This window comes from Phacochoerus africanus, chromosome X, assembly GCF_016906955.1.
Source record: "Phacochoerus africanus isolate WHEZ1 chromosome X, ROS_Pafr_v1, whole genome shotgun sequence".
NCBI lineage: Eukaryota > Metazoa > Chordata > Mammalia > Artiodactyla > Suidae > Phacochoerus > Phacochoerus africanus.
This window is the reverse complement of record NC_062560.1, coordinates 112,908,864-112,932,158: the sequence shown is the minus strand read 5'-3', so window position 1 is coordinate 112,932,158 and position 23,295 is coordinate 112,908,864. Positions and strand designations below refer to the sequence as shown.

The 23,295-nt window shown below is 48.3% G+C and overlaps 1 protein-coding gene across 1 annotated transcript in view; it reads left to right on the top strand.

Moving 5' to 3' along the window:
- HS6ST2 (heparan sulfate 6-O-sulfotransferase 2) overlaps positions 1–22,868 on the top strand; it is a 287,376-nt gene extending 264,508 nt beyond the window's left edge. Inside the window, exon 3 of the mRNA XM_047764577.1 lies at positions 19,802–22,868. Within this exon, the coding sequence (XP_047620533.1) occupies positions 19,802–20,687 (886 nt within the window). The 3' untranslated portion in view covers positions 20,688–22,868. The remainder of the gene's footprint in view (positions 1–19,801) is intronic.
- The last annotated feature ends 427 nt before the right edge of the window (positions 22,869–23,295 follow it).

Below are 23,295 nucleotides of genomic sequence, written 5' to 3'. Positions count from 1 at the left end.
GTCCTCTAATACATTTGAATATGGTCACCTCGCCATTGCCAAACTTCATGACCACTCTCAAGAGCGAAAGCTTTGAGATTAATGATCCTCTCATCCCAAAGAGAAGGCAGTGATTGTTAAAAGAAAAAAAAAAAAAAAAAAAAAGGCAGCAGCACGCATGCTCTTTGCTATGCTGCGTTCTTTGAGAATTAATGTCAATAATATTGTTGCAACATTTTTCAAAATAAAGGATGGAGTTTTCTAATTGTCTAGTAAAAAAAAAAAAAAAAACAACAGTTCCAAGGCTGAATCCCCAGTGACAAAAACCTGCGTTTAAATCATTAACACGACAAATCTCTGATAATTGTGGCGTGTTTGCAAGTGCCTTAATCAGCATGGTAGGTCTGAGTGGCCTGTTTTAATTTGATCACCCTGATTAAGTTTCTGTAAGCTAATATATGTCGCATTTCCAATTCAATTAAATGAGACTCTCCTGCCATTACCAGATATTACAAAAATGCCCTGATGGGTGCAGACTAAGCTTGGAATTCTCAATTGCTACTGACTTCCTGATTACATAATCTTTGTAGTAAATGAAATCAATGAAAGCTCAAATTAAATTCGGCACACTTTAAGGAGTAAAGATGTTTTCCCCATACTTTGGTTATATTTTCACCTCGAGGTGTGGAGCGCCTGAGTTGCAACGCATTGATTACTTTTAGTGATAAATTTTACAAGGCTCTCTCCTCTCATCTCCCCATTTCTACAACAGCCTATCCTGTTCGAAGGCACTGGAAATGGGGGTGATGAATGGGTGCTCTCCCTATTATATATGTATTATAGCTGCACCTCTTTCGGCTGTTGATAAGAGCTATCTTATGTAAATGCAATTGCTTTGTAAATGTAAATGCCTACGGGGTCATCGATCACCCGGAGTTAGAGGAAACAGAACAATAGGGGGAGGTGTGAAAGAAACTATCTTGAGACGGGAATGAAGAAAATTGCCAAGTGGGTAAGGGATTGAATCAGCTGAAGCTGGAGCATTTGGTGAGGGAGGCTGGGACCAATTTATGGTTACCGGGGAGGGGATCAATTAGGAGGAGGGGATCCACAGACACTACAGGATGTGCTGTACAGCACAGGGAACTCTAGTCAATATCTTGTAATAACCTATGATGGAAAAGAATCAGAAAAAAAATATATATATATATAGAATTGAATTACTTTGCTATACACCTGAACCTTGAAACTTGAAATATTGTAACCCAACGGTATGTTAATGAAAGAAAGTAGAAAAGAAGGAAGGAAGGAGAGAAGGAAGGAAAGAAACAGAACAGCGCGGGAGTTGCCCCTGGGTTTGTACCTACAGAGCCCTAAAAAGGCCTTGCTTTCTTGAGGTCTCGAAGACTGACTCTGCTGAACAAGAACTGGGCCTGGTGGGTCTGGGTCTGAAGCAGGAGGGACTGAGAAGGGAAGCCGGCCTTCATTGTTCTGTTGGACCAGAGGGCTCTGGGTGCCTGTCTTTTGGGAGACTTCCAGATCCTTCCCACGCTCAACAAGTCAGCCATCTGACTAGGAACCATGAGGTCGCAAGTTCGATCCCTGGGCCTTGCGCAGTGGGTTCAGGATCCAGCGTTGCCGTGAGCTGTGGTGTAGGTCGCAGACGTGTCTCGGATCCTCCATTGCTGTGGCAGTGGTGTAGGCCGGCGGCTACGGCTCCGATTCGACCCCTAGCCTGGGAAGCTCCATATGCCGCAGGAGCAGCCCAAGAAATGGCAAAAAAAAAAAAAAAGTCATCTCTGGAAAGAGTCTCTTGGGACGACAGTCACTTGCCTTACCCTGGAGGAAGAGGGTCCTGAATAGACCTGAGGCCACTAGTCAGCAAGCCACAGCGGCATCCTCAATTTGGGGGTGGCATCGGGAGGCGGGCAAGCCCAGCGGCGAACGTGGGAACCATCTGGGAGTGAGTACCCCTGGAATCTTCTGGCAATATGTTGGGTCCTTTTTACGGATTCTGGCTTTGCAAACCTGCTGTAAGCCAAACGTGTGACTCACGGAGTAATAAAACCCTCTAAATCAATTAGTAAGACATCTTGGAGATAAACATGGGGGAAAGACTTTTCTATTTTTGCCCCACTATTTTTTTTTATATTCCGCCTACTTCCAAAAAGGATTTGAAGTGACATCCAAAAAGCCTTCTTACTCATGCCTAGGAGTATTTAAGAACTGTTTCTTAAAGTTGAGTCGTGTGTATCATATAAATAGAGAAGGATGATCATACAAGGACATGAATATATCAGGGACCCCCTTGCTTTATACACTAAATAAACTCCAGGGAAATTGTTCAGTGAGTTAAGTATTGTTGGCACTTTCTCCATTCTCCTCTCGGGTGTCCCTTTGGCTCCTGTCCCCAGCATCTGCAATCTCCGAACAGTGCCTTTCCTCCCGAGAAAAACTTTCCTGTCCCCTGTCCCGCACGTGCAAGGGTATTTCTTCACTTTCTAATAAAGAATGTGCTAATAAATATGAACTGATGATTTTTAAATTATCGTATGATTGTGTCAGTTACCCTAATGCTTAAAAGACCTTCCTGTAATGGTTGGAAAGGGATTTGAGGACAGAAATCCCATGGTGAAGAGTTGATCCCAACCCCTGAAGAGTATACAGCCTGGTTACAGACCCCCCCCAAAAAAAGGCATTTGTAAAATTTCAGAGAAAAGAGTCAAGTACTGCCTCTAAGTGCCCTTGTGGCTCAGGGAAGGGAAAGAGCAAGGTCATCTAGAAGCAGCCCCATGCAGGGCAAGAGGCTTTCAGTAGCACCCAGCAAGCGCTCAAGGATGGCTTGCAAGGAAGACGAGAGCCCACGTGGACAGGCCTGGGATGGCAGAAGGCGGGAGAGAGCATCCCCGCCTGCCTTTCTCCCTCCTTTCTTCGCTGCCTCCACACCGCGCCTCGTGATGGTTCCTTTTTATCCTTCTTTCTCCTCCCTCTCTGCTCTTTTCTCTCTTCTCCCTTCCCCCTCTCCTTTCCGTAGCGACCCCTTGACTCAGCGACCCCCTCCTTCCTCTCCATCGTCTTTGGATGCGTCCCTTCTGGTCCCCCATCTCTCAGTCTCCCACAGTTAGGGGTCAGAGGGGAGCAGTGGGATCCAAGAACCCTGAATATGGGTACCCCTGGAAGCTTCAGCCTGGTAGCGGGCAAGGGAATCTTCCACACCCTTTCGAGAGATCACTTTTACTCGGATTCCCCTGCCGGAGGGTCGGGGTGCTCTTTGCCCAGAAGTGGCTCTGGTAGCCATCTCTGCTCCTCCCCACCTCCCTTTGGCTTTAGCTTCTTCGCCCGGTCAGCGTCTGGGCCCCACTGCTGGGAAATGAATGAAACGACGTTGTTAGCTGCAAAAAGCTAGACACGAGGCGGGAGGAGAATGCTTGGTAAATGTAAAAAATAGATACTAAGCAAAAGGAGGGCTAATCGACAGCTTCAGGAGGACAAGCAGGGGCTTTGTGCCCTCCCCCCAAATTTTTTTAAGCAAGGCAGTGTAGCATAGAGGTCACGAGCCTGAGCTCTCCAGCCACCCACTTGGAGGCTTGAATGCCACCTCCACCACTTCTAACTGTGTGACTTTGAAAGACTCGCTCAACCTTTCTGTGCCTCAGATCCTTCCTCCCTAGAACGTGGATGAGAGTACTATCACCTGCTCCAGAGGTGGTGATGATAAATGAATGACTCCCTGTTCATCACTCAGACTCAGGCTTGATGCCTAGTCAAGGGCCCATGAGCACGTGCTGTAACTGACCATGGGGGTGTGTCAGACTTCCCTGAGGTCTTTAAGGACTGCTCGATCCATAAGGCCGACTTACACGTTCTGTGCAGAAGGCTTTTCTAGGTACCTAAAGAAGTTGACCTTGGGTGGGGTAGGGAATCCCTTGAAGCCATTTCCAATGTCAAGGCCAGTGGCACCGGTCTCATTGCCCTCAGAACCATGCCGTTTGCATGTCTACTTTCCATGGGTCTCAATGCATGAAAACTCAGGAAAAACTGCCCATAACCCAGCCAAAGCTGAATGGACAGCGCCATAAAGATCACCCACATTCCTCAACGAAATCAAAATTTGAACAGGTGGATAGCTCTAGAGACTTGGGTGTCTGATGCCATTTAACTCTGAACATTATATCCAGAAAGAGACAAAGAAATGCTTGGGGGTAAAAATCTAGCGAGCCCACTTTAAAATGTAAGCACATAATAGCACAATCTAAATTTCTCTTCTGCAAGCCTTCGAGTTCTAGTTCTGCCTAATAAATACACCTGGGCCTTTTGTGGCTGGTTAACAATTCCACAATGGGAGTGGAATTTTTTAAAGTCATTTTCATGTCTTTAACCTGGTGGCATGGGAAAACATGGCTCCAGCCGCCAACCCAAGGCCAATTCAGAAGACGTGTTGAGCCATGGCTTTCTCTTAGAACCTGAGTCTTGGTTTGGTCAACGGCAGTATCCTTGTGAATGGCAAACAGCCATTACAGTCCGGGAGCCTTGGACAGGGTTCTCAGAGCTAACTAATGTTTCCTTAAAAGAGCCTGAAACGTGTGTGGGGTAACACATATTTTATCATAGTTATTCTGGCTCTGTGAGTGCAATGAAAATGTTAGCCTTGGCATATCAATCGTGTTTTACAGATGACTGTGATTTCCTGAATGTCAAAACTCCAAATTTTTCTACTAAGCAAACTTTTCAGTGGCAAAACAGATTGCCTCCATAATGTATCACTGTGGGCAGGAAAAATGAAATCTTTATTCACTGTATTATGAATCAATGAGGCATTGAGATTCTTGGAAGGGTGAGTGGACTCTGGCAAATGAAAAACTGCCGCTATTCCATCTCTGCAAACCGCTGCTCAGGGAGTGGAGGCTTTGGCGGCGTTTAGCATGTGGGCCCCAGAAATATCAGATTCAAGTGGAAACCAGTTCCCATCTTTCCCTGCGTTTTGATGGGGTAAATGTCGCTGTAAATACAGTGTGAGTCAGGGCATCGAACAAGCCCTCCTAACACGATTCCCTTGGCTTCTGGGATAATGTCTCTATTGGGTGATTAATAAAGGGAGCCTGAGAGGGACTGCACATTTCGTTAGGAGAAAAATAATATCAATAAGCAAATCAGTGTGGGATGCATACCAGGTGACCTACATGGTGCTGAGTGCTTGACATGGGTCATCTCATTGAAGAATTGCAACACCGTGAAATGGGTGCCTGCAGATGGGGAAGCCGAGACAGAGAGGTGAAGTTATTTGCACAAGGTTACATAGCTGGGGCTTGCATCTGGAACTTTCTGACTCCAGAGATGGGGCTCTCAAGTACAAAGCATTTATCAATAGCTGACTGTTACTCGAGCGTCTCGGTCAGCCGTGTCCACGGGGAGAGAGGAGCAGAGAGACGAAGAAGACCTGATCCCGCCCTCTTTCCACAATGCCCACCATCTTGGGGGGAAAAGAGGCCTTGGACATGAACCCCGACATCACAAAGTCGGGTGAACAGAGTCCCTGGAGAGACCTCAAGATAACCTTTTCTAGAGGCTCATTGGAAGGCATGGCTGCTTCAACGGTAGAGACCAGGAGGATGGAAGCCTTGAGAAGACAGACCTGTTTGGAGAAACAGGTAGAAAGGAGCAGGCAGTGTTGTACCTGGGCGACCAAGAGCAGCAAAGGTGGGAGGCTGCTTGGGAGGTGCAGGGAGGAAGAGTTTGGTTGGCTCAGCACAAAGGAGTCCGCGTGCAGGGGAGCAGGGATAGGATGGAAGATAGGTCTGGACCAGTAACTTAGTGATAAATCATGGGCACGATTCAATAAAAAATCAGTCTGCTAATTTTCCCTGGGAAGCCTTGTGCTTTACACTTTATAGCTTTGATTTCACATTTACATTCATTCATTCATTGCTTTTTAGGGCCACACCGCAGCATATGGAGGTTCCCAGGCTAGGGGTCCAATTGGAGCTACAGCTGCTGGCCTACACCACAGCCACAGCAATCCGGGATCTGAGCTCTGTCTGTGACCTACACCACAGCTCACGGCAACGCCGGATCCTTAACCCTCTGAGTGAAGCCAGAGATCGAACCATCGAACCTGCATCTTCATGGATACTAGTTGGATTTGTTTCTGCTGTGCCACAAGGGGAATTCCACTTTCACAGTTACTTTCAAACCAGAGATTCGTGATGGGTCCTTAGCCCCAGAAAAAGTCTAAGGCAGTCAGGTTTGCCTTTGGTGTCTCTTAGTTTCCTGGTCCTTCCTTAAAACGTGGTACCCATCTCTGTACATGCCCTGCACACCCCTTTCCCCTCCCCAGTGTGAGATCTGATCATTAAACTTAGAGAAGGGCTATCTTAGAGGTCACTTAACTTATAGGAGGACTGTCTTGGAGGTCATTTAGCTTATAGGAGGGCTGTCTTAGAGGTCATTCAGACCCTCCGCATCTAAATGACTGAGAAGTCTTAGTGGCTTAGGACCCTCCACCCCCACCCCCAGCTCCTCACCTCCCCACACAGGAGGCAGATCCTTAAACCAAAGGAATAAACCTTACACTGGCCAACTGTGACAGGGAGAGCTCTGCTTCTGAGCACCCCTGAAAATTCTGCCACCCCAAGAGGCTGACCCTGGTTGCCCATCCTACTAGGAGGTTGTAGAAAGCTCTGCACTGCTTCATGAAAAATTCTTTTCATTCTCAAACGAGCAGAGGGTCTTGGGGTAGCAACACGAGTCTGGATGTCTAGACAAGGGTTTCAGACGTATGCAATTTGATCCCTTACTAGCTGTGTGACCTTCCTCCTCTCTGTGCGCTAATTCCTGCATCTGTGAATTGGACTGGACGTATCTATTTCACAGGCATGTTGTAAGGATCTAATGAGAGAGAAAGAAAATGTGCTTTGTTTAAAACAAACAAACAAACAAAAAAAACCAACTTTGCCATAGAGAACTTTTTAGAAGAAGGGAACAAAGAGAGTGTTATGCCTTCAGAAGGGTTTGGAATAATAGCTCTTTAATCCTTGAAAATGAACAGAGAAATGGAAATATTCCAAATTATTTAAGACCCTCCAGAGTTCCCATTGTGGCTCAGTGGTAATGAACCTGATTAATATCCACGAGGATGTGGGTTCCATCCCTGGCCTTGCCTAGCAGGTTAAGGATCTGGCGTTGCCGTGAGCTGTGGTGTAGCAGTCGGCAGCTGCAGCTCTGATTGGACCCCTAGCCTGGGAACTTCCGGATGCTTGCAGGTGTGGCCCTACAACAACAACAAAAGAACCTCAAAGGTGACTCACTTGTCATCTGAACTGTGTTTGGTATATTCACATGCAGCCACACCGGCCTCTCTAAAAGGTATCTGCACATATTTCAAGTGTCAGAATATTCTTCCCACAACATGGCTGTGTTCTCCCCTCAAGCATTTCTAGTAACTCCTTAGCTCCTGAATGTTAAAGGGAGGGGGCAGGGCGGGGAAACCAGAGGACCTGGAAAGCAGCCCTAGGGAAATCAGATCTTGTTTTACCGTCGTGTATTCATGACTGATGATTCTGGCCAGGAGGAGAAGTCTGATCAAAACTGTCACCAAATGGCCTCATTTGAAAATCCTGGGCTTTCTTCCAGCGGAAAGGATCAGCACCCTGATTGGGACTCTGGCTGCAGCCTTTCACGGACCGGCCCTGGCCCGTCTCCTCCAAGCTGTGATTTCAGGAAGGCTTCATGCCCCTTAGTCCTTGCTCTACTGCTGCCAGAAATTCTCCCGTCAGTGAAGAGTGTGCAGCCTTGTCCCTCAGGGTTTGCGTCTCTAGAATGCAAGTCCTCCTGGAGGGGCCAAGTATACGACACCTTGATGAATGGAGTTTGTCTCGGCACTTTCTTTCCAGAACTAAGGTTTTCAGCAGCCTGAGCTGAGAGAGTCCAGGAGGAAAAGGTGAGAGGAAGAGGGAGGGAGGTCCGGGACAGGGATGGAGAAGAGCAGAGGACAGCGGCTTCTAGCCAGCATGAAGGACAAACAAAATTCTAGCTAAGGGTGGGGTTTCCATCCTCAGTGGGGAAGTGTTCGAGGGAAAGCGCCCTTCTTCACCCTTTCAGGTGGTATTGCGTGGGCGACAGTCTCTCCTGGCTGGAGAATGTCAACCCTGGGGCCTGAGGGGTGGCGGCAAGCCAGAGGCAGGGTAGTGTTGAAATTAAGAGTGCGGCTTGGGGAATAAGGCGCTGTTTAGTGATAAAGGGTCTGAGAGGAGGAGCTAATGCACAAGGAGGTGAGGAGAAGGCCAAAAGGAACATTCTGGCCATTTCCAAGGCTTGATGGTAGATGTTCCATTAACAGACTCACCAGTCTGCCTTCCCATAAGGTGCTGAGCCCGGGCTGAGAGATGGGAGAGGTGCCAAGTAGTCTTGACCTTTAAGAGATGTACAGCCTGTTGGAAAGACAAGAGAACTAGATGGTTCAGGCATCCCCTGGCGGCTTAATGTGCAACAGAGACTAGTGGGGAAAATACTGAATTGGAACTTAGGGGACCTGATTTCCGGTCCTAGATGTGTTGATGAGTTGGGTATCCTTGGGCAAGTCTTTCTTTGGTTTGAATTTCAGCCTTCATCCGTAAAAGGGTAGCTCTATATTTTGTCCTGTAACACTTCACGGGATTGTACGAGGAATGAAAGCTCTAAGAGCAGAGAGTCTTCCATCATTTCACATGCAACTTCTGATTGTTATTAACCAGCCTTCCTTTCTTCACTCCCTCCCTGCCTTCCTCCTTCCTTCTCTCAGGATGTCCCTGGGTTTGCTTCAGATGACCTTTCTGAAACACCATTGCGGGAAGGGGGGTGGCATTTTAGAGTGATCATCCTGGGCCTTCAGTCCCGCTTACTGTGGGTCTCTAGCTCTGAGAATTAAGTGCGATTCCAGGGAGGAAAGTCAAGCCAATGGGGAGAGCTCTGCAGGTGGCTCTTGCAGCCGTAAGTGAGTCTGACTCCCCACTGTCTTCAGAATGAATGATTAATGGAAGAATCGGAGGGTGGGGCCACCCTCCAGCGTTTGCCTGCGGTTGGAAAATCAGAGCCAGGCATCTCTCTTAGCCTGACCGTTGATGTTTAGTCCTTTTCCATGGCTTCCAGATCTTGCAGTGGAGAATGAGTGAGCTTCTGCCAAGCAGAGGGGCTGCCTTTTCCTGAAGCTGGTTCTTGTTTGTCAGTCCCCTGGAGCATGATATTCCGAAACCTGAGGAAGGTGTCAGAGACTTGGCTTTGGATCACAGCCCTGCCACAAATGGCTACAGCTCTGATTCAACCCCTAGCCTGGGAACCTCTGCATGCCGCGGGAGCGGCCCTAAAAAAAAAAAAAGGCAAAAACAAACAAACAAAAAAAGATGCCCTTTCTCGTACTCACTCCAGTGAGACGTGGGATTCTTTTTTCAGGTAGAGAGGTTGGGAGTGGGATTAGTGAGTTGTTTTTCCATTCCCAGTGTCACCATCAGAAGGAAACAACACTTCCTTCTGATCATCGGAAGGCTGTGTCCGGGTGCTGTGTTATCAGCAATTGTGCCTTTTGCAGCCTGAATATCTGCCGGGGGTGGGGTGGGGTGGGGAACGCTCCTCCCAGGGGAAGGAGACAAGACCCTGCCAGCCCTAGACATTCTGAATGGCTCCCATTCTTCGCGCTGGAAATGGTACATGAGGTCTGTTCCCCACCCCGCCTGAAAAGGCAGGGTTTGCACTTCGTCTCTCTCAGCACCTTAAAACAATATTAGAACTCATGAAGATCAACCCAGGCCTCGAGAAGGGTAGCCTTCATCTCGGGGGAAATTTTCCCCTTGTGCTGTTCTGGAAAAATAGCATGATGCCTCGAGCAGACATTTATGACTAGTTTTCCTCTAACGATTTCCCCAAAGCCGCCCCCCCCCCCAGAAGAAGCACTTGGCCTGCAGGCCCAGGTGAGCCAGGACAGCTGGCGGCCAGCGGCTCTGAATGAGCTGAAATGCCGGTTATCGACTGCCTGTTTCCTGATGCCCCGTCTTTGAGGAAGTCCCGAAAGGATCCAGTGGGTCTCCGCATTTCTCACGGTCTGGAGATGGCAGGGGAGCCAGCTCTCTGGTTTTCTCATCTTCGGAATGGCCACTTGGGGCGAGAATGGTCACCAGCCACACCCCACCCCTGGCCCCCAGCTCTGCGGTGCTCTGATCCCACCCCCAAGGGTCTCTGAGGGGCCCGAAGAAAGCAGGGAGCCAGCCCCTCCTTTCGCGTCCTGGAGTATCCGCCTCCCTCCAACTTGAACCTTCCTGCTCTGGCCAAGCCAGCTGTGCCCTTGACCTGTTGCTCCTTAAACTGTGCTCTGTGCCCAGGTCCGAGTAAGGATGTACAACCTGCTGAGAACATCCCAGCCAGAGGCTCAGACTCACCTGGGCAAAGGCCAAATAGGGGATCATCAGCCAGGGCAGCAGGCAAGGCTTTGGGCTCGGGACACGCAAACAAGACAGACTGTCGTTAGCAAGCTTTGTGATTTTAGGAAGGTCGAATAACATTTGTTTTTTCTTTCTTTTTAGGGCCGCACCTGCGCCATATGAAAGTTCCCAGGCTAGGGGTCGATTCAGAACTGTAGCTGCCGGCCTACACCCCAGCTACAGTGTCGCTGGATCCGAGCTGCCTCTTCCACCCACACTCCAGCTCGCAGCCACGCCAGATCCTCAACCCACTGAGTGAGGCCAGGAGTTGAACCCGCATCCTCATGGTTGCTAGTCGGGGTTGTTACCACTGAGCCATAACACGAACTCCTGAGCCACCTCTTTTAACTCAGTACCCTTACCTGTATAGCAAAAGCAGCAACAACAATCACAATAATAATAACTAACAGTGATTGCGTTGAGTGTTCTCTCCCAAGCTGGGTTCCAAGAACGTTATATGTATTACCCGTTTTATCTTCATGGAGACACAGGACAGGCGGTATCAAGGATGCTGATCCCCAGAGCAAGACTTTACCCACCACGGTCCCCACTGGCAGCATTTAGACACTCCCCCGGCTTCCTCCTGTCCCCTGGGGGAGGTGAAATTTGCTCCTTTTCACCTCTGCTCATTCTTTTGGAGGCAGGAAGGAAACCGACCCCTCTCCCTGGCTGTCCTGGATGCCAACCCCCAGGGGTGACAAATTGCCAGGGGCATGCCACGGAGAAACAGGCAGGAAGCTGAGAAGTGCCAGGTGGGGCGGGAGGAGTCCTGGAAGGGAAGGCAGGAAGCCTGGTTTGTTAATCAGTGGCAGAACTGCTCTCCAGAACGGGTCCCCTTCAAGGGGCCCCAGCTGCCTCATCTACACACCAAAGGGGTTTTTCTCTAAACGTTCTTTCCACCTCAGAAACACACTGAGTATTAATGATCCGAGACTCACACCGTAATTTTAGAATGCCAAAAATTTCAGGGGGGGGGGCAGTGTAAGCCACACAACTTCTTGCCGAGAGGTTGAGTGGACTCTGGGTGAAGGCTGGTAACTACGGGTCATAAAACTTGGAATTTCACATCTTGTTAAAATTCTCAGCTTTCTCACTGTTTGCAAAAGTCCTTAGATTTATGTACTTTGGAGCCTCCTGGGCTTTGGGAAGGAAGCGAGCTAGATTTCCTCTAAAAACAAGTAAATATCACCAAGGACTTATTGTGTGAAGACTTCCAGGTTGGGTTTGAATTTACCGATCCCAGGAATCGTTTCTTCCCTTTCAAGCTAACAAAAAACCATCATGTTCCTGCTTTTGTCAAGGAAAGAAAAGAAGAATGTTGTAGAAAAACATCCTTCTGTTTCATGAGAGCCTGTGTGTGCTCGGTTGACCGTTCCTCCAGAGGGAAAAAAATCAATTAATTAAAGCATTGATTAAGGTGTTATTTTCCATACACAGAACTGCCCCTTCGGGTGAGGTGTGAAGAACAGCGGAAACTCCCTTCCCTGCGGGAGAACTGGAGAGCTTACTTGGGGGGAAGGGGTGTGAGACCTTCAGCCTTTTCTGAGTTGGTTTTCCGTCCAGTAGATGCTTTTCTGGTTGTGCGGTGCACGGACTGCTAAGGACTGTAGGTCAAGCCATTCAAAGAGCCAGTGAACGTCTTGGTTGTCTTACAACTCAGGGGGCTCCCAAGGATGGTCCTGCTCCCCCCAACTCCCCTGGGTTGCCTAGTCGTGAGCCCACTGCATCAGCTCGAAGGGGAAGAGAACGGCCCAATCGTCGAGGTCTTCCTAGTGCTGTGAGGCTCCTCAAGTGAAATCAGGGGTGTTTTGACAAAGGTTCGCAAGAGCATCCACCCACTTCCAGCTCCCACCCCTCTTTTATGAGGCTCCTGCCACTGCCGATCCCAGCGTTTATGGGACTTCTCTTTGGGGACGGCCAGTAGATGCGTCACGCAAGAAAAGCAGTTCAAAAGGCAACTCCAGGGCTTGGGGGATCCAATCCCACTGGACGCATATTTGCCTTTGAATCAATGAACTCTACTTTTATTTAGTGTGTGCTCACATATTAATGTTGTTTGATCTGCAAGCCATCCCCCTCACTTTGATGGAGTCATTTACATGCAGTGGGAAGGTCTGTGCAGTTGGTTTAGACATCATTAACCAAGGAAGGAGACCAGACCTTCGGTGTGAATGACTCAATGTCATATTACATCCCCCACAGAATCTACTTAGGACCACTAACCACAGCTCTTATTTCTGGACCACTCATCATTGCTCCCAGAACAAGATGGGCACAGGCTGAATTTTAAATACAAAACTAAGCTACAGGTAGAATAAAATGTAAACTCCTATTGATTTGGGCTAAGAATTTGTTTCCTTTTTTAAATTAACTTTTTATTGATCGCTCCTATGACCTTAGCTTGTACAGTTTTGCTGGTCTTCTTCCATAAAAAATGGCTTTAATATTTATTTCCTCTTTCAGTGGTGCAGGAAAAACTTTATTGTGGCCTTTTGTGAACCGGTGGCCCTAAAGGAAAGTAAATGTTTAATCCTCATAACTCTGCTCGGGCCAAGTTCCCTGGGCTTTTCCTGGATGGCAGTCAGCCACCTTAGGCTTGTCTTGTCATGCTTCTCCTGGGGGCTCGCTGGGCTTGTCCATATTCTGAGGCCACATGTCTAGGACAGTGGTTCTCAAACCCGAGCACACATGTGCACCAGAAGTTGCTGGGGGGCTTGTTCAAACAGATCACCAGACTCCAGCCCCGGAGTTTCTGCTTCAGTGGGTGGACCCAAGAATGTGCCTTTCGAACCGGTTGCTAGGTGCTGCTGATACTGTTGATTCTGGGGCCACAATTTGAGAGCCACTTCTTCTTTTTGCTGCGGCATGCAGTGGCTTGATATAGGGTCTCAGTTCCCAGAGCAGGGATTGAACCTGGGCCGAAGCAGTGAAAGCACCGAGTCCTAACCAGTAGACCACCAGGGAACTCCTGAGAGCCACTTCTTTATCTTGTTCAAAGCAGAAGTCTCAGGTTTGTGTCCCGGCAATAAGATGGGAAGAATACGGGTTCTAGAGTCAAAGAGAAACTTGCTCATGTCTGAGTCCCTCTACTTAACTTGTGGCATGACGCTGGGTCAAATCATACCTCTGTAAGTCTCAGTTTCTCCATCCTCAAAATGGGCATAATAATATCTGATTTGCAGCATTGTTGGCAGTTCACGTGTAAGTGCCAGGCACGGTAAGGAAGTGCCTTCTCTCAGCAGCCAGATGCTTCCCCTTCGTGAGAGTGAGTGGGCGCTTCTGAGCATGGTTTAGTGCTGTCCTGGGTAATGAACCAACACAAAGACAGCTACTAAACAGATAGACCTTCAGCCCAGGAATATTCCTCAAAGTTAGGTTGATTCCAAGAACTATTGGCACCTCGCGACGTGTGGGCCACACTTTGCCTCTCAGAGCCTTGACCTCTTCACCTTTAAAGTCAAGGCTTTAACCCCGATGATCTGCCGTCTCGAAGGTTTCCTGCTTTGGCAAGTCTGGAATTCTGTGACTTTCCACTCAGGTACTTATTTCAGGATAATCTGTTACAGTGAAAAATGAAAAAATGTATGGTTCTTGTTTTTACCCGTTAACTTCATTTAATGTCCTCAAAATTCCCAGCCTTCTTTCACATCGGGCTGCTACACAGAGAGTCAGGGACAGCTGCTAAATACGAGATTGCCATAAAGTGTTCTGACCAGGTGTAAAATGGTATATCTGTTATTTAATACTGACATCTAGTGGCTTTTCCTTATCAAAGACCAAGATGGCCATTTTTCTATTAGCCTCAGCTCTGCTGCTTCTATTGCAGACATTCATTCAATAATCTTTTATCTTACTATTCATCATGTATGGGATGTCAGACTTTGTGCCAGGCCCAGCAGAGCTGATGCTGATAAATGATACACGGTCCCTACCCCACTGGAGCTCATAGTCCAATGGGGGAGGCAGACAAATCACTAGACAGTCACAACACAACACCTTGTGATAAATGCTCCAGTGGGAGAATACCAGCACCGCTGCAGCAGGGGATGAGCAGGGCAGTTAACTCTGCCCAGGAAGGTCAAGGGAGGTTTCGTGGAGGAGGCAGTTTTTGAGTTGAGTTTTGGAGGTTTCCAGGTACCCTACAAGGGGCTGACAGAAGCCTTGCCAAAGAGGAGGCACTCCATATAAAAAGGAAAAGAACTCGTACAGTCTCGATCTGGGACCAATTTGGAGTATTAAGATTACTTTTACAGGAGTTCCCGTTGTGGCGCAGTGGTTATCAAATCTGACTAGGAACCATGAGGTTGCGGGTTCGGTCCCTGCCCTTGCTCAGTGGCTTAACGATCCGGCGTTGCCGTGAGCTGTGGTGTAGGCTGCAGACGCGGCTCGGATCCCGCGTTGCTGTGGCTCTGGCGTAGGCCGGTGGCTACAGCTCCGATTAGACCCCCAGCCTGGGAACCTCCATATGCCGCGGGGAGCGGCCCAAGAAATAGCTAAAAGACAAAAAAAAGAAAAAAAGAAAAAGATTACTTTTACATACTTGGAACAGAGAGTACAGAGTTTCTCAACCTTGGAACGGCTGATGATTCTTTGTCTGCATTGTACAATGTGTAGCGGTCCCGTCTGGACTCAACCCACTAGATGCCAGTAGCACCTGCCTCTCCGTTGAGATAAGCGACATGTCTCCAGATATTTCCAAATGTCCTAGAGGCCAGGAAGGGGAGCAGTGTTGAGAAAGGCTTGTATAGAGGGAGCTTAATAGAGAGAAGGCTGGAGAGACAGAAAGGTGGTTACCAGGTTACCCCCCAAGGCGTGCCTGGTGTGCAGAGGAGCTTGAACTTCACGTCAGAGTTGATAGGAGTCGCTTAACTCGGTCATGGGAGGTCAGATGTGTGCCCTTTGGGGCCGCAGAATGGATGTGAGACCAGAGACAGGGAGGCGGGCCGGAACACTGATGCAGTGACCAAGTAGAGAAGTGACGAGGCGGTGGAGGAAAGGATGGGTTGGTGAGCTCTTGAGAACCAGAATCAGCAGGGCTTGGGGAAAATTCAGCTGCTGGTGGTAAGTGAGATAGAGGAGTCAAGGAGGCCCCCCAGGTTTCCTGATGGGACTGTTTTTTCTTTGGCTGCTATTGTTTCCACAGTTGCTTATCAGTGACAGGCAAGAGGCAGCCTAGGCTTTGGAGAAGGCGCCAAACCTTTCACTGTGTCCTGCCTACAAAGGCACCAGGACACCCAGAGGCGCCAAACAGCGGTCTTTAAATTAACTCGGGCAACCGAGCAGGAGTTATGACTCCAATGTAGAGATGTGACACCTGGTCATCGTAATGAAGTGACATGTTTGGTCACAAGATATTTCCTTCCAATCACCACTAACTGAAACAGGCTGAGTGTGATTTTTCTGTGGCTACGCTGGGCTCATTGTTGCAAATTAAATCAAAGCATTCAGCAGCTACCAAAGACCCGCTCCCGGCTGCATCTTGTTCTGTTTTGATGACTGCCTGGATGCAGGCATTGCCAGAAGAAAGAAGAAGATATGGTGAGGATATTGGGGGATGTAATCAGAATCCTGATGCCTTTGGACAGGCTTAGACTTGCTCCAGCAAGGAGAAATTAAACAGGGCCACAAACAAACTGCATCGGTCCAGGACAAAGTCGATTGGGTTTCCAAATGGCATACGTGGAAAAGAATGAAAGAACTCAGGGGACCGTGTGTCAGCGCTGTGGCGTGCCTGCCCCAAAGGCCACTGTGATAGGAGGCCACAGGAAGAGAAATGGTGTCAAGAATTTGACGGTGAGAGACTGTGTCTACTTGTCACTTGTCAGACTGCGCCTGGAGGGCATGTTCCAGTAAAGTGGAATATATTCAGAGGCAAACAGAAGGATAGCAAGGGGACCCGAAGCAGTGTCGAGAATGGCTGGAAACCGTATTTAGCATAAAGAAGAGAAACCTCGGGTGCTTCATTGCCGCCTTCAAATATCTGAAGCCACACGTGCAGAATGGAAAAAAAAAAAAAAAAAAAAAACCCTAAGTAAGCCCTCAAGGTCTGAAACATTGTTTTTGCCGACACCGCCACATCAGAAGCTCAGATCACTCGCTGAGGCCTCTATTTGCCCCTTCAACTCTCTTTCAACCACCCCCTGCCCTCCATTCGTTTTCTCACCAAGTCTTATCATTTCTGCCTCCTAATGTCTCTCCAGCCTGCACCTTGCCCGTCTGTCTTGTTTTCTCCAGGAACCTCAGCTAATGTCCTTAATCGCATCTCTGTGCGCCACACGCGGTGGTGACCTTTCTAAAACGCAGACCTCATCAAATCACTCCCCTGCCCAAAACCCCTTCCAGGCCTCCGTGCCGCCTACAGAAGTCCCTTCATGCAGCATCCGAGGCCTTGCGCGGCCGCATCCGCGGCTTCCTCTCCACGCTCCCTTCCCGCCGCTGGCCCGGAATTCCCAGGCACCTGTTTGCGGCGCCCTTGCTCCACACGCAGCAGCTTGGTCTGTGCCTTTGCTCCTGCTGACCTTTCTGCCTCACACTCCATTCTGTTCTTCCTGCCTCATCTAAGGAGGGCCCCGCATCTTAGCCCTGACGACATCCTTGGTCCCTATGGAGGTACCTGGACGGACCTGACCGCCGGAAGAGAGCTGCCTGTGCGTCTCTGCCTATTTGCCTCTCCGCTTACAGTCCCATCAGGTCGGGGTTTCACCTCCTCCGCTGAGGCCACTGGCCGCTCCTGGAGACCGACCCTTTGGTGGGTCTTCCTCTTCACCCGTGGGGTCGTTTTTTTTCAAGCAGCATCAAGGGTTTCCATTTGAGGCAGTCAGGCATCCCGGGCTTGTCTTCCCTGGAGGAAGGGGGCTGATCACGGCATCTCCAGGGCCTCTTGGCGTCAGGGCCTCTTGGGATCGCCAGCCTGTGTGCACGCTCGCCTGCAGGCTCCTCTGATTTCTCTGCTACCGTGATCATCCCTGCAGGGGAGAGACAGAGGCTGCCCTCACTGGACTGCCCTCTCCTACGGGCCCGAGGAGACCTTCCTCCAGAAGGAATCACACAGCCAGAGCATGAGAGCCTCTGTGGATGTCTGCTTCTCTCTCTCTTTTTTCTTTTGAGAAGTGCACCCGCGGTATATGGAAGTTCCCAGGCTAGGGGTTGAAGCGAAGCTGCAGCTGCCAACCTACCCCATTCCCACAGCAACACAAGATCCAAGCTGCCTCTGTGATCCACACCACAGCTCACAGCAATGCCAGATCCTTTTCCCACTGAGTAGGGGTCAGGGATCGAACTCGCATCCTCATGGATACTAGTTGGGCTCGTTACCGCCGAGCCACAACAGGAACTCCCCTGCCTCTGCCTTTCTGCGCTGCTTCCTCTCTCTCTCCACGTGGAGATGGTGCTTACGAAACATATGGGGCCTGAACGCTAACCTGGGTCAGTGCCTCCATCTGCTCTGAAAGACAAGGAAGAATTTTTAGGCAGGAGAGCCACAGGCTTGCAAGGGGGTGCGCTCTAGGATTTGCCAGAAGATGTCACTATAGGCTTAAAGCAGTAAAATAAATTAGGGCCGGAGGCCCGTCAGCTAAGCATGAAGGTGACTCCATTAGGGGGGTTTTAACACCCATTTATAATGCATGCCTGGAAAAGCTGGTTGAAAGACTAATCCAAATGTGTCACTGGACTTCATAAATTTCTTTTTTTTCCAAATAATCAGACTAATTGCCATGAAGCTGTCGCCTCAGGCCTAGTATAAAGGCTTGGTAAATCTGCACCCAAAGAATGAATGAATGAATGAATGAATGAATGAATACCACAGCTGGGAGGGGAAGGAGGGAGCCCAGGGGAAGAGCAGTCACCTGTGTTGGTCAAGGCTCCAGGGGAACAGAAGCTGCTCCTCGGTGGCAGTGGGTCTTTGCAGAGATGCCTTTGAGTGGCACCTACAAAGCCAGGCGCCAGGCAAAGCGGTGAGGCTGGTGGAGGAGGTCTTGGCCTCACTCACAGATGCTTCTCCTGTGCCCCTTTTGCTTGTTTCTTCCAGAAAATCACCGAAGGTGATTCAAATTAAATAGAAAACTAAGTGTCTTGCAAAAATCATTCCCCAGCGTTTTTAATAGGACCAGCCATGGCCTTCCCAGTTCCTAACGCTCTCCCTCCTCTTCCCCAGGGCAGGTCACTAAATAAGCAATGAAAGGAATTGGTGAGATTCTGCTTTGTGCCTGGTATAAAGGCAAGGGAGGAAAATGAAATGGATGAGATGAGAGTTATAGGAGAATATGCAGAACCCCTGGCCTGGAAAACACACTTGAAGCGGAGATACAAACAAGTCATGGCAATTTGGTATCGACGTGGTTTTAAACAAAGGTTAAGTGTGGAAGTGCCGTGGTGACACAGAAGGAGAGGTGACGGCTGGCAGCAAAGCCTGCAGTACATTTTCTAGGAGGAGAGATAGTACTTGAAGGGGAACTCGAAGAATGTCTAGAATTTTCCAGTCAAAGAAGGAAAGTCACGCCAAGCAAAGGAAAGAAACACCAGGATAGATCCCAGGGTGCCCGTGTTGCTCAAAGCCCAAGGCTGACACATGCAGATGTTTAGGCGTCCTTTCAGTGGGTAAAGAAAAGGGGCATTTTGGAGCCGATAGAGTTAACTTCCGCCGCTGGGAATGTCATCACGTGAGTGAAGGCTGAAAGCAAGGTAGTAGCTTATATACACCCAGTGGCAGCTACCATGTCTATTTCAGTCAGTGACTAGCACAGTGTTTATTTCTGGAGGCCCCGGGCTGCTGTGCCTATCTCTGCATTCCACTGCCATCACGGAGGAGCCAGGATGTTATGACAACAGCCAGAATCAAGAGCATCCTATCAGACATTCTTTCAGCGAGGTTTTGTTCTTTAATAAGATATCCAGATTAGGCTAGACAGGAGGAAAATGCTTTTGTATGTGGAGTGAGAACGATTAGAAGGTGAGCTCCCTTGTCAACCTTGCATGACTTCAGTAAAATCACTGGTTTCCACGGAGTGTTCATTTCGTGATCAGTCAAGGGGGGGTTAGGGTGGCGAGTATGAAATCCATGAGGTCATTGGGAGGACTTGGTCATTGGTGGGTGAGAGGAACAGAGGGGAAGGAGGGGTCCGGGTGGGGGGTGTTTTGGCCAATGGGTGATGGGCGGGGCCGATGTCCCTGCTTCAGCTGCTGGACCGGCAACCTGGGTGAAAGCGTTGGCTCTCCGGACAGGCTAGCGGGACTCAGGGCGGGGGCGACAGATCGCCGTCATGTCCCGCTTGCCTTCCTTCCCGGCCGGGGACCATGGCGTATGCCCTGCACCGCCTCCCCGACCCCACTGAGGTCACCCGCATCCCTGACTCTTGGCCCTTGTGCTTGGTCCACAGGAACTTCCATTACATCACCATCCTGCGCGACCCAGTGTCCCGGTACCTGAGTGAGTGGAGGCACGTCCAGAGGGGGGCCACGTGGAAAGCGTCTCTGCATGTGTGCGATGGAAGGCCCCCGACCTCCGAAGAGCTGCCCAGCTGCTACACTGGAGATGACTGGTCGGGCTGCCCCCTGAAAGAATTCATGGACTGTCCCTACAACCTCGCCAACAACCGCCAGGTGCGCATGCTCTCCGACCTGACCCTCGTCGGCTGCTACAACCTCTCGGTCATGCCCGAGAAGCAGAGGAACAAGGTCCTGCTGGAAAGCGCCAAGTCCAACCTGAAGCACATGGCCTTCTTCGGCCTGACCGAGTTTCAGCGGAAGACCCAGTATCTGTTTGAGAAAACCTTCAACATGAACTTCATCTCGCCCTTTACCCAGTACAACACCACGCGGGCCTCGAGCGTGGAGATCAACGAGGACCTCCAGAAGCGTATCGAGGGGCTGAATTTTCTGGACATGGAGTTGTACAGCTATGCGAAAGATCTCTTTTTGCAGAGGTATCAGTTTATGAGGCAGAAGGAGCATCAGGAAGCTAGACGGAAGCGGCAGGAACAACGTAAATTTCTCAAGGGAAGGTTCCTTCAGACCCATTTCCAGAGCCAGAGTCAGGGCCAGCGTCAGAATCCGAGTCAGAACCCCACCCCGAATGCCAATCAGAATGGGACTCCGAATCTGATTCCGAATCTGATTCCGAATCTGACTCAGAGTTCGGGTCAGAATTTGAGCCGGAAGGAGAACCGGGAAAGCCGGAAGCAGAACGCAGGCCAAGAGCAGGGTGAGGACAACACCAGCAATGGCACCAATGACTACATAGGCAGTGTAGAGAAGTGGCGTTAAGTGGCCCCCCCAAAGGCTTTTGCACACTGCTCCCCAAGCGCCAGCCAGAATGTGGCAAATCGTCAAACATGAGCGTGTCCAAACACATCCTGCTTCCTTAGGTTTGGAAGTGAAAAAAAAAGTTAAGATGTTGCCTTTACAGTTGCCTTTCAATTGAATGTTCTACTGTGCGTGGGTAAAACAAATTTCACTATGTAATTAAATGGTCTTGGGGGGAGGGGGTTGCTGGAGTATTTAGAAAATCCCAAAGCCAAACCAGACTCACCAGAAATTGCTGTTTAGATATTTTAAGAAGTTCTTAAATTAGTCATAGAGACAAAATGAAAACACAAAAAGTGGCCATCTAACTTATGGCCAAGAAGTGGACTTTATTTAGGATACACTGTTAAAATCCGGTCTTGGAAGCAAAGATTTTTTTTCTAGGGGTAAGCATGAATGTAACATAAAAGAAACTCAGATTAAAACACGAAATTCCTCGTTGTCTTCTGATTTTAACGAGGAATCTATTTAAATAGAATAAGAACTGATGGTAGGTTTTTACCAAACCATGGCAAATGAAAAACATCTCTCCAAACGTGGGTAGTTTTATGTAAAAATATTGGCTTTCCAATACAACAGGACTCATATCTTGTTATTTAAGAGATATTTAAAATTTTAAACTTTTTCTACCTTCTACTCTTTAAAGGTTTTAAACAGGGTGTCTCTCATATTAAACAAAACACTTTTTCCTCCAGTTGGACGGAGGACCAATGTAAAGAAAGATCTAATTTCCAGACGATTTCTGGGCACTGTAATCTCAACATTTCTGGAATCTTTTTGGCGCTGCTTATCATTCATTTTAAAGCTTCTCCGAGTTGTGCTCATTCCAAACTAACCTGTTTTTAGAATCTTTCTTCATCATCTAAATGGTGTGTTGCTGAATTTATTGTGATATACAATCCTGGCTTCAAGTCAGGACTTTCTATAGAATTGTCTTATCACTGTTTGTGTAGTGAGGTCTTTATCAAGAAACCCTTGAACAGGATAATAACGTGTCTAAAAATCTTGCTGAAGTTATTCTTGATCAGTTAGAATTGAACCTGAATGTGAATGAATTGTTATTTCCTTTGTGTACATTTTTATTGTACCGTTTCCAGTTGGGCTGGCACTTTCTAGCCCGATAGTTCTTTTTTGTGTCGACAGAGTGTAAACAATTACAAGAGAAAAAAAAAAATGGGGGGTGGAATAAGCCTTAGGCTAGCCAGAGTGATTCAGTACCACTCAAAGCTGTACCCCGGTACTTTGGGTGAACCATGTATCAGGTTTTGAGAAAGAACAAAAGGAAAGAGGGTCCTGCAGTGAAGTTAAGCATCATTGGAAGCATATGGGTTAAAGAAAGTGATTTGTTATTGAAAGCCTGTGCGGCAGTTCTTTTAGGGTATCAATTGTGAATTCTGCGGGGCAAAAGATGGAATGTAACCCACTGTGCTAGCAAGCATCCTGATTCTGGGCAGTCTCCATTTTATGGGTTTTGCTCTCCTTTCTTAAGGATTTAACAGTAAGCCCTGGCTGTCAATCAAATAAGGCAACTGGAAATGGCATTTATGTTTTCACGAGGGACAGGCTTAGAAGTGTGACCGTAAAGTCCCATCTTGTACAATCTGCTCATTTGCATGATCTAGTTTCCTCTGTAGTAATAACGCCACAAGCTGGATAAGAAGCTGAGCATTTGGGTGAAAAAAATAAATGTTCTTGACTCTGTGCTTGTATCAAAAGTCTAAATTTTGTCTAATGGTATCTGCAGTCCTGAGACTCTGAGAACTGGAAAACTGAAGGGAAAAAAAAATTGTTTTTAATCCCAAACACCTTGAAATCAGAGTGAAACTATTTTGTGTACTTTGTGTTTTTAAAATAATGATTCTGTAGATCACTGTGGTATTTCGATTTTGTTTAGTTTTAATTGATAATGTTTGCTCTTAAAACTGTTGGAAAGCAGGATGAAGCCCGAGCCAGTGGAAAAGCTTGTTACAGAAAAAATATCGTGTGTTATTTGCTGTGGTGTGCATGGTTTGCAGAGATTAAGTGCATTTTCTCTGTCTATACTGATTTATTGTATATAGGGGATATTATAAATATACATTTTGATCATCCTGTAAATCCCATGATTTCAACTGTAAACATCTGTCCAATGGTGTAGCTTTACCAGCTATTCACTGATTTTGTGTAATTTAACAATAGATATGAAATAAAGTTTAAATTCCAGGCTTTGAGTAATTTCATGATTTCAAGGTTGGCAGCCCCTAGACATTATGACATCATAGAGAGAATTCTCTTTTCTCAAGGTGTTTCTGGAGTTCCCGTCATGGCGCAGCAGAAACGAATCTGCCTAGGAACCATGAGGTTGCGGGTTCGATCCCTGTCCTCACTCAGTGGGTTAAGGATCCAGCGTTGCCATGAGCTGTGGTGTAGGCCGAAGACGCAGCTCGGATCTGGTGTTGCTGTGGCTGCGGTGCAGGCTGGCAGCAACAGCTCCGATTGGACCCCTAGCCTAGGAACCTCCATATGCCTCGGGTGTGGCTCTGATAAGACATAAGACAAAAGAAAAAAGAGTTTCTCTTTTTCCCTTGGC